At 34.7% G+C, this 16,283-nt stretch overlaps 1 protein-coding gene across 1 annotated transcript in view; it reads left to right on the top strand.

Moving 5' to 3' along the window:
• The window catches only part of LOC143052072 (uncharacterized), a 31,447-nt gene extending 26,800 nt beyond the window's left edge, over positions 1-4,647 (top strand). The window contains exon 4 of the mRNA XM_076225043.1: positions 1,396-4,647. Coding sequence (XP_076081158.1) covers positions 1,396-4,007 — 2,612 coding nt within the window. The 3' untranslated portion in view covers positions 4,008-4,647. The remainder of the gene's footprint in view (positions 1-1,395) is intronic.
• Positions 4,648-16,283: the final 11,636 nt, after the last annotated feature.

Below are 16,283 nucleotides of genomic sequence, written 5' to 3'. Positions count from 1 at the left end.
GTAAACGTGAAAGAGTTGCGTGGTATCTTAACGTCAATGATATGTATGGTAAACGTCAGCGATATATGTGGTATATATCAATGAGATGTGTGGTATATGTCAATGAGATGTGTGAAATACGTCAATGAGATGTGTGGTAAACGTCAATGCGTTGTGTGTTATATGAAAATGAGATGTGTGCTATACGTCAATGAGATGTGTGATATATTGTCAATGAGATGTGTGGTATACGTCAATGAGATATGTGCTAAACGTCAATGAGTTGTGTGTTATATGTCAATGAGATGTGTGGTATACGTCCATGAAATGTGTTTGTAAACGTCAATGAAATGTGTTTGTAAACGTCAATGAAATGTGTTTGTAAACGTCAATGAAATGTGTTTGTAAACGTCAATTAATGTGTGGTATGCGTCACTTAATTGTGTGGTATACGTCAATGAGTTGTCTGTTATATGTCAATGAGATGTTTGGTATATGTGAATGAAATGTGTGGTACACATCAATGAGATGTGTGGTAAACGTCAATGAGTTATGTGTTATTTGTCAATGAGATGTGTGGTATATGTCAATGAAGTGTGGTAAACGTCAATGAGGTGTGTGTTATATGTCAATGAGATGTGTGGTATACGTCAAAGAAATGTGTTTGTAAACGTCAATTAATGTGTGATATGCGTCAATGAAATGTGTGGTATACGTCAATGAGAGGGAGTATATGTTAATGAGATCTTTTTTTTTAGGTTTTAGATCTTTTCAAATTTGATTCCGTGGATGTTGAAAAATTTCTTTTATTATTTTTCTTAGTTGTTTATCTTTTGTGTTCACCACTTTGGTGTAATACATGTTTGATTTAGAATTTAAATATTATTTTTATCTTTATTCCTATTGTAGTATCTAGAAATTGAAGAATGACAAAATCATTAATGATAGCATCTTCCCGCCACTATCTTTAATCCGTAGTTAACCTTCACCATAACGTTCGTTGTTCACAAATACTCAAGAAGATATGTTTTCTCACTAAGGAAAAGTACCTTTTTAAAAATATATTTGCATAAAAAGGACGTGAACATTAATTAAATGAAAGTAGCTGACACGGATATATCAGGGACACACCACATTCGAAACCCACTGTCGTTGGCTTGCACTTTAAATTATCAATTACAAGCTAAAAATCCTGTACATTTAATTTGGCATTAATTATATTACAAGACAATATCGGTACAAAATAATAACAGTCAATGTAACGTTGTTTCTATATGCAATATAAATTAACTCTTCAACTGTTAATCTTGTTTAGGATTTCTATTACTTTCAATTTACAATATTATTAGAAAAATATGACTTCTCATTATAAAATGTCACTTATAATTATTAAGAGTGTTCACCTATTTATTTCAGATGACGACACGATAAGGTATGAGGCGACAACTCAAATAACCACTGAGAGCGAAACTACCACTGTAAGTACAACTGTGGATGAGACAACTGAATCAGGGACGACAAATGAGGAAAAAACAACTGAATCAGGGGCGACAACGGAAGAAAAGGCAACTGAATCAGGGGCAACAAATGAGGAAATGACAACTGTATCAAGGGCGACAACGGAAGAAAAGACAACTGAATCAGGGGCGACAACGGAAGAAAAGACAACTGAATCAGGGGCGATAACGGAAGAAAAGATAACTCAATCAGGGGCGACAACTACCACTGTAAGTACAACTGTGGATGAAACAACTGAATCAGGGACGACAAATGAGGAAAAGACAACTGAATCAGGGGCGACAACGGAAAAAAAGACAACTGAATCAGGGGCGACAAATGAGGAAAAGACAACTGAATCAAGGGCGACAACGGAAGAAAAGACAACTGAATCAGGGGCGACAACGGAAGAAAAGACAACTGAATCGGGTGCGATAACGGAAAAAAAGACAACTCAATCAGGGGCGACAACGGAAGAAAAGACAACTCAATCAGGGGCGACAACTACCACTGTAAGTACAACTGTGGATGAGACAACTGAATCAGGGACGACAAATGAGGAAAAGACAACTGAATCAGGGGCGACAACGGAAGAAAAGACAACTGAATCAGGGGCGACAAATGAGGAAAAGACAACTGTATCAAGAGCGACAACGGAAGAAAAGACAACTGAATCAGGGGCGACAACGGAAGAAAAGACAACTGAATCAGGGGCGACAACGCAAGACAAGACAACTGAATCAGGGGCGATAACAGAAGAAAAGACAACTCAATCAGGGGCGACAACGGAAGAAAAGACAACTCAATCAGGGGCGACAACTACCACTGTAAGTACAACTGTGGATGAGACAACTGAATCAGGGACGACAAATGAGGAAAAGACAACTGAATCAGGGGCGACAACGGAAGAAAAGACAACTCAATCAGGGGCGACAACTACCACTGTAAGTACAAATGTGGATGAGACAACTGAATCAGGGACGACAAATGAGGAAAAGACAACTGAATCAGGGGCGACAACGGAAGAAAAGACAACTGAATCAGGGGCGACAACGGAAGAAAAGACAACTCAATCAGGGGTGATAACGGAAGAAAAGACAACTCAATCAGGGGCGACAACGGAAGAAAAGACAACTCAATCAGGGGCGACAACTACCACTGTAAGTACAACTGTGGATGAGACAACTGAACCAGGGACGACAAATGAGGAAAAGACAACTGAATCAGGGGCGACAACGGAAGAAAAGACAACTGAATCAGGGGCGACAAATGAGGAAAATACAACTGAATCAAGGGCGACAACGGAAGAAAAGACAACTGAATCAGGGGCGATAACGGAAGAAAAGACAACTCAATCAGGGGCGACAACGGAAGAAAAGACAACTGAATCAGGGGCGACAACTACCACTGTAAGTACAACTGTGGATGAGACAACTGAATCAGGGACGACAAATGAGGAAAAGACAACTGAATCAGGGGCGACAACGGAAGAAAAGACAACTGAATCAGCGGCGACAAATGAGGAAAAGACAACTGAATCAAGGGCGACAACGGAAGAAAAGACAACTGAATCAGGGGCTACAACGGAAGAAAAGACAACTGAATCAGGGGTGACAACGCAAGACAAGACAACTGAATCAGGGGCGATAACGGAAGAAAAGACAACTCAATCAGGGGCGACAACGGAAGAAAAGACAACTCAATCAGGGGCGACAACTACCACTGTAAGTACAACTGTGGATGAGACAACTGAATCAAGGACGACAAATGAGGAAAAGACAACTGAATCAGGGGCGACAACGGAAGAAAAGACAACTGAATCAGCGGCGACAAATGAGGAAAAGACAACTGAATCAAGGGCGACAACGGAAGAAAAGACAACTGAATCAGGGGCGACAACGCAAGACAAGACAACTGAATCAGGGGCGATAACGGAAGAAAAGACAACTCAATCAGGGGCGACAACGGAAGAAAAGACAACTCAATCAGGGGCGGCAACTACCACTGTAAGTACAACTGTGGATGAGACAACTGAATCAGTGACGACAAATGAGGAAAAGACAACTGAATCAGGGGCGACAACGGAAGAAAAGACAACTGAATCAGCGGTGACAAATGAGGAAAAGACAACTGAATCAAGGGCGACAACGGAAGAAAAGACAACTAAATCAGGGGCGACAACGGAAGAAAAGACAACTGAATCAGGGGCGATAACGGAAGAAAAGACAACTCAATCAGGGGCGACAACTGAGGCAAAGACAACTCAATCAAGTCTGATAACTGAGTCCACTACAAATTCGTCATCAGAAAAAGTATCAGTTTCTACTGAACTCCATGGCACCACTGAGTACCAAGCAACAACTACTGATCACGTAACTACTAAGGTCCAAGATACAACTGAGAAGCCAGTTACTACTGAACATCAATCCAGTACAGATGTTACTTCAACAGAACAGACAATGTACAACAATATGACAGAAAAATCAACAGATACTCTGTCGACAACGACCTTGGAATCAACGACAGCTTGAAGGTCATGCATTCATTTTGGGAATCAAGCTTCAATAGCTCTGCGAAGCTGTAAACGATATTATAGTATTGTATTTAAATAATAGTGTAGCAAAAAATAGCATTACATGCATTCAAAATATTCTTTACCGACTAGCGAATCAACGACAACTTATAGATCATGCATTAATTTTTTGTACTGAGCTTCATTAGATTTGCCTGACTGTAAAGTATCTACTAGTAGACTATTTAACTAAAATTGTAGCAGAAAAAGAGGATGAAAATACACATTTTAGCATATTCTTGCCAACCGTGGAAAGGTTTTAAAGCAAGTCAGGGTAGTCAAACAATCTCGTAGAACATTAGTAGAATCTGATATTCTTGAAAATATCGCCTAGGAATATAAGAACGATGTTCCAAAATAATAAGATTTCGTAGAAAATTAACTATGATACCTTCATTCAAATTTGTTACGTCAATACATTACAAAATTTAAAGATGTCATGCTGAGTTCACACGTAATGCGAATTCAGGGGCGATAACGGAAGAAAAGACAACTCAATCAGGGGCGACAACTACCACTGTAAGTACAACTGTGGATGAGACAACTGAATCAGGGACGACAAATGAGGAAAAGACAACTGAATCAGGGGCGTTTTAGTATAAAAAAGTTGTATAATTATAAAACAGATCCAATGTATAAGTGTACATTTGTCCTTTACAACTGCATTATATGTTTGTGTAATTATCTTCTCCATTTGTAAGTTCTTTTTTTTCTGTTTTAAATAAATAATTAAATCTTGTAGTAATCAATCTACATGTGCATATATTTGGGTTGTGTATCATTGATAAACAAGAAAACATTTATTATTCAGTTATTCACTTCAAACACAAATAATAAGATTTTATTTAATGAAACAAGTAAAATTACAACTAAAATTCAAAACGGGAAGTTTTTATCAAATGGTGAAATCAAAAGCTAAAAGACATCAAGCGAAAGGAAAAAAAAACCTGTCATATTCATGAATTGTTACAGGTATTTTCTTTGGTAGAATATGGTAGATTAAACCTGACTAATTTAAAACCTATTACTAGTTTGGCAGTCGCAAAAAAATCCATTATATTAACAACAATGTGTGCGGGAAAAAACAGACATAATATTGCTGTTCGTCTGTTCGTTATTCTTTCTTTATAGATATACACATTCATGTAATATGATGTGGTATGAGTGTCAATGTGACAGCTCCATCCAAGTCATAACTTATAAAATTATACTATTATACATTGGAGCACTTGGCTCGCACTGAACAGCGAGATTTAAAGGGCCCCGAAATCACAAATATAACAAAATTCAAACGAGAAAACTAACGGCATAGTTTATGAACAAAATTAGGAACGGAAAACAAATATGCAACACAGCAACAAGCAACAACCACTGAATTACGGGCTCCTGACTTAAGACAGGCACATCTTATATGCATGATTTTTTTTATTAATTGTTAGTGGCTTTGAACTACATGTAGCTGTCAGATAACTGTGAGTACTCTTAGATCTGTTCCCAGTGTCTTTTTGTTGTCGGGATGTACAAGTACCCGGCCACGTCCACTTGTATTTTTGTCCATATGATGAGTTAAGCCTTTTTCAACTGATTTTTATAGTTCGTTCTTATGTTGTATTGTTATACCACTGTCCCAGGTAAGGAGAGGGTTAGGATCCCCCTAACATGTTTAACCCCGCCACATTGTTTTATGTATGTGCCTGTCCCAAGTCAGGAGCCTGTAATTTAGTGGTTGTCTTTTGTTTTTGTGTTACATATTTGTTTTTCGTTTATTTTTTTAATTTAAATAAGGCCGTTTGTTTTCTGGTTTGAATTGTTTTACATTGTCATATCGGAACCTTTTATAGCTGACTATGCGGTATGGGCTTTGCTCATTGTTGAGGCCGTATGGTGACCTATAGTTGATTTTTAATGTCTGTGTCATTTTGGTCTCTTGTGGACAGTTGTCTCATTGGCAATCATACCACATCTTCTTTTTTATACATACCTACAGAATTATACATGTATCCATCTGCTCTTTGAACTTTACCCTCATCATATGTCGTTCTCCCTGTTAAAGTGCATGCTTGTTCAGTAATGCGATTGGTTTTGCTTTGTCAGTTGTGTTTTTGTCTCATCTATCTCAAAAGGACTCAAACAGACAATTCTTCTACACATACTTGATTGGTAAGTAAAAGGTTTAATTTGTATTTATTGACAAACAATGATACGTTTTAAGTATCATAACGCGGAATATGTTTAGTTGAGCTTAATCAAACAACTGTTTTCTGGAATTCTAAATTAAGAACAGTCATTCATTTCTGGTTTCCAATTCATATGACACAATAACACAAAATGTTGAACAGACATCGAACAACCAATCAAGACAACAACAAAAAACTAGAGACTTTTGTCGCTCACCTTGGTCTATGTGCATATTAAATGAAAATACGGATTTTTTGTGTTATTAAAATTTGCTGTTACAAAATGAAAGAAATTATTATAAATTAAGGAATGTATCTCCCTCATGCAAAGCTCTGATTCCTCTCACGGATTTGGCTATACTTTTTGGACCTTTTGGATTATAGCTCTTCATCTGTTATATAAGCTTTGGATTTCAAATATTTTGGCCACGAGCATCACTGAAGAGACATGTATTGTCGAAATGCGCATCTGGTGCAAGAAAATTGGTACCGTTAATTTTATTAAACAAAGGACACAGATGGATTCATAACAAACTTGTGTTTTGGTGATGGTGATGTGTTTCAAGTTCTTACTTTACTGAACGGTCTTGCTACTTACAATTATCTCTATCTATAATGAACTTTGCCCATTAGTAACAGAGGAAATTATTTTGTAAAAATTCACCAAAAATTCCCAAATTAATAAAAATTGTTAAAAATTTACTATAAAGGGAAATAACTCCTTAAGGGATCAACTGACCATTTTGGTATGTTGACTTATTTTTAGATCTTACTTTGCGGAAAATTATTGCTGTTTACAGTTTATCTCTATCTGTAATAGTATTCAAGATAATAACCAAAAAACGGCAAAGTTTCTTTCAAAATTACAAAGTGGGGGGCAGCAACCCAACAACTGGTTATCCGATTCATCTGGAAATTTCAGGACAGATAGATATTTACTTGATAAACAATTTACACACTTGTCATATTTTCTCTAAATGCTTTGGTTTCAGAGTTATAAGCCAAAATCTACATTTGACCCTTATGTTCTATTTTTAGCCACAGCGTTACAAAAATTTTTGAAAATTGGTTAAAAATTACTATAAAGGGCAATAACTCCTTAAGGGATCAGCTGATCATTTTGGTCATGTTAACATATTTGAAGAACTGATTTTGCTGAACATTATTGCTGTTTACAGTTTATCTCTATCTATAATAGTATTCAAGATAATAACCGAAAACGACAAAATTTCTTTAAAATTACCATTTTGGGGGGGGGGGGGGGGGGGGGGCAGCAACCCAACAACCGGTTGTCCGATTCATCTGAAAATTTCAGAACAGATAGACCTTTATTTGATAAACAATTTAACCCCATTGTCAGATTTGCTCTAAATGCTTTGGTCTAAAACCAAAATCTACATTTTACCCCTATGTTCTATTTTTAGCCACAGCGGCCATCTTGGTTGGTTGGCCGGGTCACCGGACACATTTTTAAAACTAAATACCCAAATAATAATTGTGGCCAAGTTTGGTTAAATTTGGCACAGTAGTTTCAGAGAAGAAGATTTTTGTAAAAGTTAACGACGTACGACAGACGCCAAGTGATAAGAAAAGTCCACTTGGCCTTTCAGGTGAGCTAAAAAATAAAAGTTGGATGAACAAGAGTACTCCATAATGACAAGTATTTCACTGACATCATCCAATATAAGACACTCATTGTGTCGCTCATTGATAGCTAGTATTGTAACAATTGAGGAAAAGAGGGAACTTGGTGGTAGAAAAATTTATAAAAGATAGACGAGAAATAATAAAGCTAGGGAAACTCAAATGCATCAATAAGATAAAAGCTAACAACAGCTTGGATAAAAACGGAAAAGACAAAAAGAAAAACCTACATTGAACTATAAAATTGAGAATGGAAATGGGGAATGTGCCAAAGAGACAACAACCCGACCATAGAGCAGACAACAGCAGAAGGTCACCAACAGGTCTTCAATGCAACGAGAAATTCTCGCACCCATAGCCGTCCTACAGCTGGCCCCTAAACAAATATATACTGGTTCAGTGATAATGAACTAGTACACTTTTTTTAGGGGCCAACTGAAGACCCGGTGGTAGTCTTGTGATGTTTTCTTGCTCTCCTGTCAGTTTGTGGTTTTTTGGCAGATTCCCCATTTTCATTCCCTTTTTTAAACATACAAACACAAAACACTACATAGAAAACACAACAGAAACTGAGTAACCCACCAACAACTTCGATGGATACCACGTGTTAAGAAAGGTTAAGCGGATCTTGCTTCACATTTGGCACTCGCCGTGTTACCCATGTAAGTACAAACACGGTGATACCATATCCATGTTAATCTGAGATACAGGTATTCTAGAAAGATCAACCATATTAAAAAATTGTGGATAAGATGACTTTATATAATTGACTGTATTCTAAGTACGCGTTGATGCAATAAGTTACTTGAAATCAGTAACGTCATCATTTGAAACACATGCCCTAACAATTCATTTTTAATTACCTATTCATGTAATGGTAGAAGGTTACTGTACAGAAATGAAAGGTTCATATTGGAAAATTTGAAATATTTTTTTTTTGTCATATTAAAGGTTTAATTCATTATCGATCCGAAGCTTCAATTTCATGAGGTAGGTAAAGCGCTCAAATGATTAAGATATAATATTTGGAAAAAAAAAACACTTTGTAGTTTTCAACTACTAGTACATTACATCAACCAACAGAAGGAATGAAAAACAATTGTAATATTCCTGACTTGATTTATGTTGATATATTTTGCTATCGAAGCAACACTGAACGTTAAGGATGTACATGTATGTTACTCCTTGTTTTTGAATTTTTGTCAGATTTTAGGAATTTTCTTGTTTAATCAATCATTATGGATTGTCAATAAACTTTTAGCCCGCTAATATCTTACTTTTGATAATTTCATTACACATTATAATAATAGATTAAAAAGTCATTTGTGAAAATCTAATAAAAACCTAGTCTTTTCATACATGTAATATTCAAAAGAAACATTTTGCCAATTTTAAAGTAAAAGTCTACAGAATCGCTCTACGTCAGACATGGCGCATTTCGTCTACAAAAGACGCCCGAAGCAGTTAAACCAACAAAAACTTACATATGACGAATAGTGCACTTAAGTCCGTCATACAAACGAAGTAAACTATAAACAAGGATGCACGTTGAACTAATCCTTTGTAACCACGGAGTCATGTTTTTTTTGTAAATACAAATGTATTTATCTTTACTAATCCGGTACATTAGAATAAAATAATAAAAAAAAATGTTGTAATGTCTTCCAGGCCACAACAAGGATGTAAAAGTTTTTGTCCAATACTATTTATTACTTTATTTTAACAATAAACATAATAAATCATCGAATCGGTCAACAAGTACACAAAAGGTGAATTTACTTTATTCATTCAACGGACTACATGTACATGTACAAAAGAATGTTTAAATGCGTGCCAAAAACATATTGTTCAGGGCAGGACCATTTGATATTCTAAGGGAATAGCGCGGTTTTTTTTTTTGCGGATTGGCTATTCGTTTACAGCTAATGCGATAAAACAAAATTGAGGCCCCTCATGGGGGGGGGGGGGGGGGGGTCCTAGTAATCACATAATCACCATTTTTTTGCCAATATAATCACATAATCATTAAATATTTTGCTTATCTTTAGTAATCAAATAATCATAAACTAAAAATACAGTCCTAGGTAATCAAATAATCATGAAATATTTGGCTTAATAATCAAATAATCATTAAAAAAACGGCCAAGTAATCACATAATCAAAAACCCCATGAGGGCCCTCAAAATTGAGAATGGAAATGTGTAATGTGTCGGACAAAAATCATTTTACCGGTCGACAAGTACATGGACAAGCTAGTGTATGATATGACTTAACGGACTATATACATGTACATAAGAAAGTTTAAAAATGAATTATTAAATGCGTACCTCATCAATATAAGTTTATACACTGTTAGCTGGTTTAAATATAATAGATCATACTCTGCATTTAGATTGTATTTAAGGGGATGACCATTTGATATTTTAGAGGAATAAGGTGGGATTTCTTTGCAGATTGGCTGTTGGTTTTTAGAATCAATGTATGAGCAGTGAAGTTTCAAGAAAGGGGAGATATTATTGGAGCCCCTCTTTTTATATTAGAATTTATGTACACATACGTCTTATTATTTTGTTTATTTTTTTCTTTCAATTAAGGGATCATATTTCCTTTCAAAGTGCTTTGATTCGCGATTAGAGTGAAATGGATTTATAAAATAAATAGTAGAATAAAAACGGAATAATGATAATTATAGAACAGAAATAAACCCTCGATCGTGTAGGCGCCCATTGATTTCAATTAAATTACAACACATTTAAAAGCACAATTAATGGTTTATCAAAAGCTTTTAATAAGTCAGTAGTACTTCTAGAAGTTTTCTTGTAATTTGTTTTATTAACATGGTAATTTGCATAATTATACATGATTTATAGAAAAAATGTATAAAAGTACGTAACATTTGTAAGATTGAACAAGTCATAAGGATTTAAGAATATATATTAATTTGCAATTCTCCTTTTCAGAATCTTAAAAAAACTATTGGTAATCTCATTGTTTTTTGCTTTTTTTGCCAAAACAAAAGTAAAATCCCGTTATTGGATGAACTTTCATTCTTTAGAATGGCGTCTTGTTGTACCCCTTTGAAAATATTACCCAGAATGCATTAGATTCGGAACCGGCAAATTTTTGACTAAATTTAATAAATTTTATGAACAGAGCCAAAACTATTTCATTCAAAGTATTGGGCACCCTCTTAAAAGGTACTTTATTTGCAAAGAAGATAGTTCCTTTACGATCAAAATTGGTTCGTTTAACTTTGCACTGTAATTAATTTATAATTTCAAAAAAGACTTTTAATGATATTTTCCAAGATGATTTAGTGGGATATATTCATCGTTCTGAATAAACAGTTCTATTTACTTAATTTAGGTATTATAGGGTTATTCAATCTTGTCCAAAATTCTCCCCGGTATATTTCTTTAATATATATACATTGCATAACTTCCGAGAGATATACATGTAATATTTGCAACTGGACATAAAGCAACTAACAATCAATCAATCTTAATATTGAATTAATATACTGTAATTTTTATATATATTAATGTATATGTAAAAATATGTACTTTTCATTTTGCATTAAATGATTTATGTGCAGTTTGTAACATGCTGTTGTGACATTTTTCTTGCAGATTTTCTCTATTTAAAGGTCTATTACAAGTATATTAAACTTGTAATTACTTCATTTGAATTCCTTAACATTGCTGCACGCCCACTAAACAGATTCAATTTCATTTTTGTATATTAATGACATATTTATCAATGCTTAACCCGGCCTCTGGTCTGGGGCCTCTGTTGGTCTCATTTTTTTTTAATTTTGGTATTCTTGTGTGTTTTTTAGTATATTGTGACTTCTATTTTCATTGAACTAGTACTAGTATTTTGTTAAGGGACCAGCTGAAGTCGGCTCCGGTTGCGTGATTTTCTCGCTGTATTGAAGAACCATTGGTTGCCTTCGGCAGTTTTCTGCTCTTTTGTCGGGTTTTCGTCTCTGAAACATTCCCAATTTCCATTCTAAATATTTAAATGCCGAGTTTTTGATAAGTCTTTTGTCTTTATTTTGGGCATGTTTCTGGTTTTCAAATTCATAGCATACGTTTCAAGAACTTCCGACATTAAGCACCAATCAATCAGGGAAATCAATCAATCAATCAATCAATCAATCAATCAATCAATCAATCAGTCAATCAATCAATCAGGGAAATTAATGTTTATTGTTCGTTCTATCTGGAAATACCTTATAGGAACTGCAAATAGTTCTAGTGGACGGCCAACACACTGATTTGAAAAGCGGAATAGTACTTTCCATTTATAATATGTAAAAGTAACTTTTTCGTATTATCAACCTCCATCGAAAGGTTACCTTTTCTGTGGTAGGACATTTGGGTTACTCGGTCAAGAAAGAGCAACCAAAATAGGCAAAGTCAAACATATAATCGGCGCAATTAGATGGGAAAGCTTACTATTTTCCAATGATTTTGTTGTGTACAGAATCTATATAGAGCAGCATAAATTTAAAAATGTGTGTCAATCGGGTCAGATGGATGAAAATTTGGAAAAAATAAAATTACGGTATGTTAAATCGAGACATATACTTTGGTCATATACTGGTGTGACAGAGGTGCTATGTCGTGCAAGAGATCGAACCATTTTCGCTACACGAGGCATTTGACTTTACATGTATGATTACACATCTTTGGCCTTTCTAAGAAACATGCATGCATATAATTGAGTTGCATTGGAGCAGCTGAGGTCACCCAATTTTTTTTATGTGTGAGTTTGAATGTCCTTTTAGTGTCTTTCGCATCTCTTCTACAAAAACAGACCAAACTTCATTTTTATTTCTTATTTGAATGTTCCAAAATCAACAAATGTATAATATGCATGACATGGTATACTTGTCCGAGACCACAATTAATTCGTAGTGCACTTCTTTTAGAACATAAATGAAAATTAAAAAACTCCCACCTGCGCTTTCTCAATGAAATTTTTACAGTGTGTTATACAACTTTTGGGACAAATTATATCAAAATTATAGAAAACTTCATCGGCGCTAACTCAAAATTAAACAATTTTATGTTTAGGTCGTCTTGAAATCTTTTGACAGCTTCCGGAGTGCTAATTTTTAACCTTTTTCAGCTGGACCAAATCACTACTTTCCTTCTGGACCCCATTTTTTTTACTATGTAATTTCACCTCCCTACTTCCAATTTGAGGCATAAAACATGGAGAAATAAATTTGGAAGGGGTATGAAAAATATTGGCAAGTAACCCACTGTCAACACTAGGGACTATATTCGTCAAATCAAGGGACGACAATTGTGGTCTCGGACCTACTACGTGCGCTTCCAGAAGGTCGATTTCTATCCGACGCAGCTCAGTTATATATAGAATGTTTCTACATTTCATAACTGTTAAATTGATTTTAGGTTCATATATTATTTTGCATTACTCAGGCCTTACAAACAAATTAAACCAATTATCAATAAAACAAGTATTTATATATTAAGTAAGATTGGTGTGTACTGTACCATGATTTCTTATACGTCCCACGCAGCCTATCTTTGTATATTCATAATCATTTGTAAGCGTATTACAAAAACACAGATTTGTACTTTTTGAGAATTAGTTTCACAGATTGTGTCAATCGTCCTCTTGTTTGCTACCACCCAACCCCACCCGGGACGCGTTTCTTGTATCAAAAGTACATACCAGGCGTCCGTCTGACCTGATAAAAATCAGTGCCGAACAATTTTTTTTAAAAGAGTTTAATAAGATCTTCGGAAATTTTTTGTTATAGGCCTTGCATATGTGAAACTCTTTTATTTTGTATTCATACACAAACGTTTGAATATATCACAGTTAGTACATGAGCTTCATGTTTTAACGGATGTAAAATTGTACTGACAACGAAAGTTTTGAAGCATGTACTAAATCACACATTCACTGCAAATTTGCATAATATTGATATTAACTTAAATAATTGTTAATATTATACAAATACAAGAAATTCTTAACCCGAGTTTGAACTTTACCCAGCTGTTTGTGACAAATTAACAATATTCAAAAAGGTCATTAGCGAAAGATCGAGAACAGTGGTGTACTTCTAAAAGAGGGACAAAAGATACCAGAGGGACGAAAGATCCCAAGGGGACAGTCAAACTCATAAATCGAAAATAAACTGACAGCGCCATGGCTTAAAATGAAAAAGACAATGAAAAAGACAAACAGACAAACACTAATACACAAGACAAAACATAGAAAACTAAAACATAAGCAACACGATCCCCCCCCCCCCCCCCCAAAAAAAAATAAAATAAAATAAATACAAAATTTAAGTTTGAATGCTTGGGTTATTACAACAAAATTGTTCGCATTTATATTTTTTGCTTTGACCCAGACTATTGTCATTGCAACAAATCATAAATGTATACAGTTAAGAAGATAAAAAGTGACATTTCAACATTCTTTGACAAGCGATTCGAGTATGTTTGTTGTGACGTTTATGACACAACTAAGTTCTCTGTGTATTTGTTAGGTGGGAAGAACAAGCAGTGTGATGAAGTATTGGACAAGCTAACTTTCAGGTGTAGCGTGCTTCTTACAGAAAGCTGACACAATTGTCTTTTGCAGGCCTGAAAAAAAGGCAGTGAAAAAACTATGTGAATTAAGTTTTTTATCCTACATTGAACTTTTGATGTCGTCCCTAAATCATTTATGTGTTAACCCTTACAAAGGAACTAATGGAGACATTACATATTTTAATCTGTCGCCTTGCTTTTTCATAGACAAGATAATACATACAGGATTTTAAACTTGAAAATAATCTTTTCTTGGTTTAGCTGATTTGCACCTTATATTTCTGTTTTAAGATAGATAATAAAGTGAAAGAAAACATGTGAACTAAACTTCGAAATGTTTAAGCCAAATATAAAATTATATATTTACAAAATGTCCAAACTATTGAACATAAAAATAAGAATATTCCCTATAAAAAATCTATCGGAAATTTAATATAATTTCTAACTATGACAACTAGATCCAACAGTTGTACTAGTTTCAAAGGAGAAGATTGTTTTGTGAAGTTTTCTACGTCTATTCTGTGTATTTTTCTTTTTTCAATTTTGTATCGATTTGACAAGTTAAGCCCTTGAAAACTGATATTTATCGTGTTGTACTGTATATATACAATAAGGTGATATGGAAATATTGCCAATGAGACAAATACTTACACCTCTCTCAGAACAGGGACGAAAGATACCAGACGGACATTCAAACTCGTAGATCGAAAATTAACTGACAACACCATGCATGGCTTAAAAAGAAAAAGAATTTTGGAGCCTTTTCATAACTTGCTGTTAGCTCAGTGTTGAAGACCGTAGGGAGACGGAGTTATAAAAGTTTTTCCAAACTTGTTTCCGAATCCCATATTTGAACTTTATGTAACATTGTAATTTTCATCTTGTAATTTTTCATTAATAAATACTGATTAAACTAAGACCGTACATAAATTAAGCCGTTACTTTTCTCATTTGAATTGTTTAACCTTATCATTTCGGGGCCTTTCATAAATGACTATATGGTATGGGCTTTGTAGAAGGCCGTACGATGACCTATAGTTGTTAATTTCTGTGTAATTTGACCTCTTGTGGAGAGTTGTCTCATTGAAAATCATACCACATCTTCTTTTTTTATTTGACCTAGAATGGTTTACTTTTACAAATTGTGACCTGGATGTAGAGTTGTCTCATTAGCACTCATACCACATGTTATATCTAAATAATAGTACACAAAACACAACATAAGAAACCGAAGACCAAATGACATGAACCCCATAAAAAAACTGGAGGTAATCTCATGTGCTCCTGAAGGGTGAGCAGATCCTGCTCCAAATGTGAAACTCGTCGTGTTGCTCATGTTACAATGTATTACAAACTCGGTTAATAGTCTTAATCGGTAGGTCACATTCGTGAAAAGGAAACGGGATTGTAGATACGACATAAGGAACATATCATCTGTGAAACGGATTATATACCATAACGGTCAAGCAACTCGTGACTGAGGTTAGATGGAGGGTTTGGCGACCGCACCCGGAGGTGGTCACCATACAGTGATTTCATATTTATATTGTGAATTGTTTATGTGTGTTTCTATTTAGTAGATCGTGATGATTTTGAAATAAGAATCTATTTTTTGTCTGAACGAGTAGAAATTGTTATTGTAGAACACATCATATTTTTCTGTTTTTGCTTGCCTTTGAGGTATATGTACGTACGTAATCAATTATCAGATTAATATATTTTTATTCTTCCTAATTTGCATATGTTAGTTTCTGCGCAATATACTAAATCAATTTGAATGATGAATTTTGTTATATAATAACATATTGTTCCTGCGAGCACACCTTTATCGTGTAT

This window comes from Mytilus galloprovincialis, chromosome 11, assembly GCF_965363235.1.
Source record: "Mytilus galloprovincialis chromosome 11, xbMytGall1.hap1.1, whole genome shotgun sequence".
NCBI lineage: Eukaryota > Metazoa > Mollusca > Bivalvia > Mytilida > Mytilidae > Mytilus > Mytilus galloprovincialis.
This window is presented reverse-complemented; position numbering and strand designations above follow the sequence as displayed.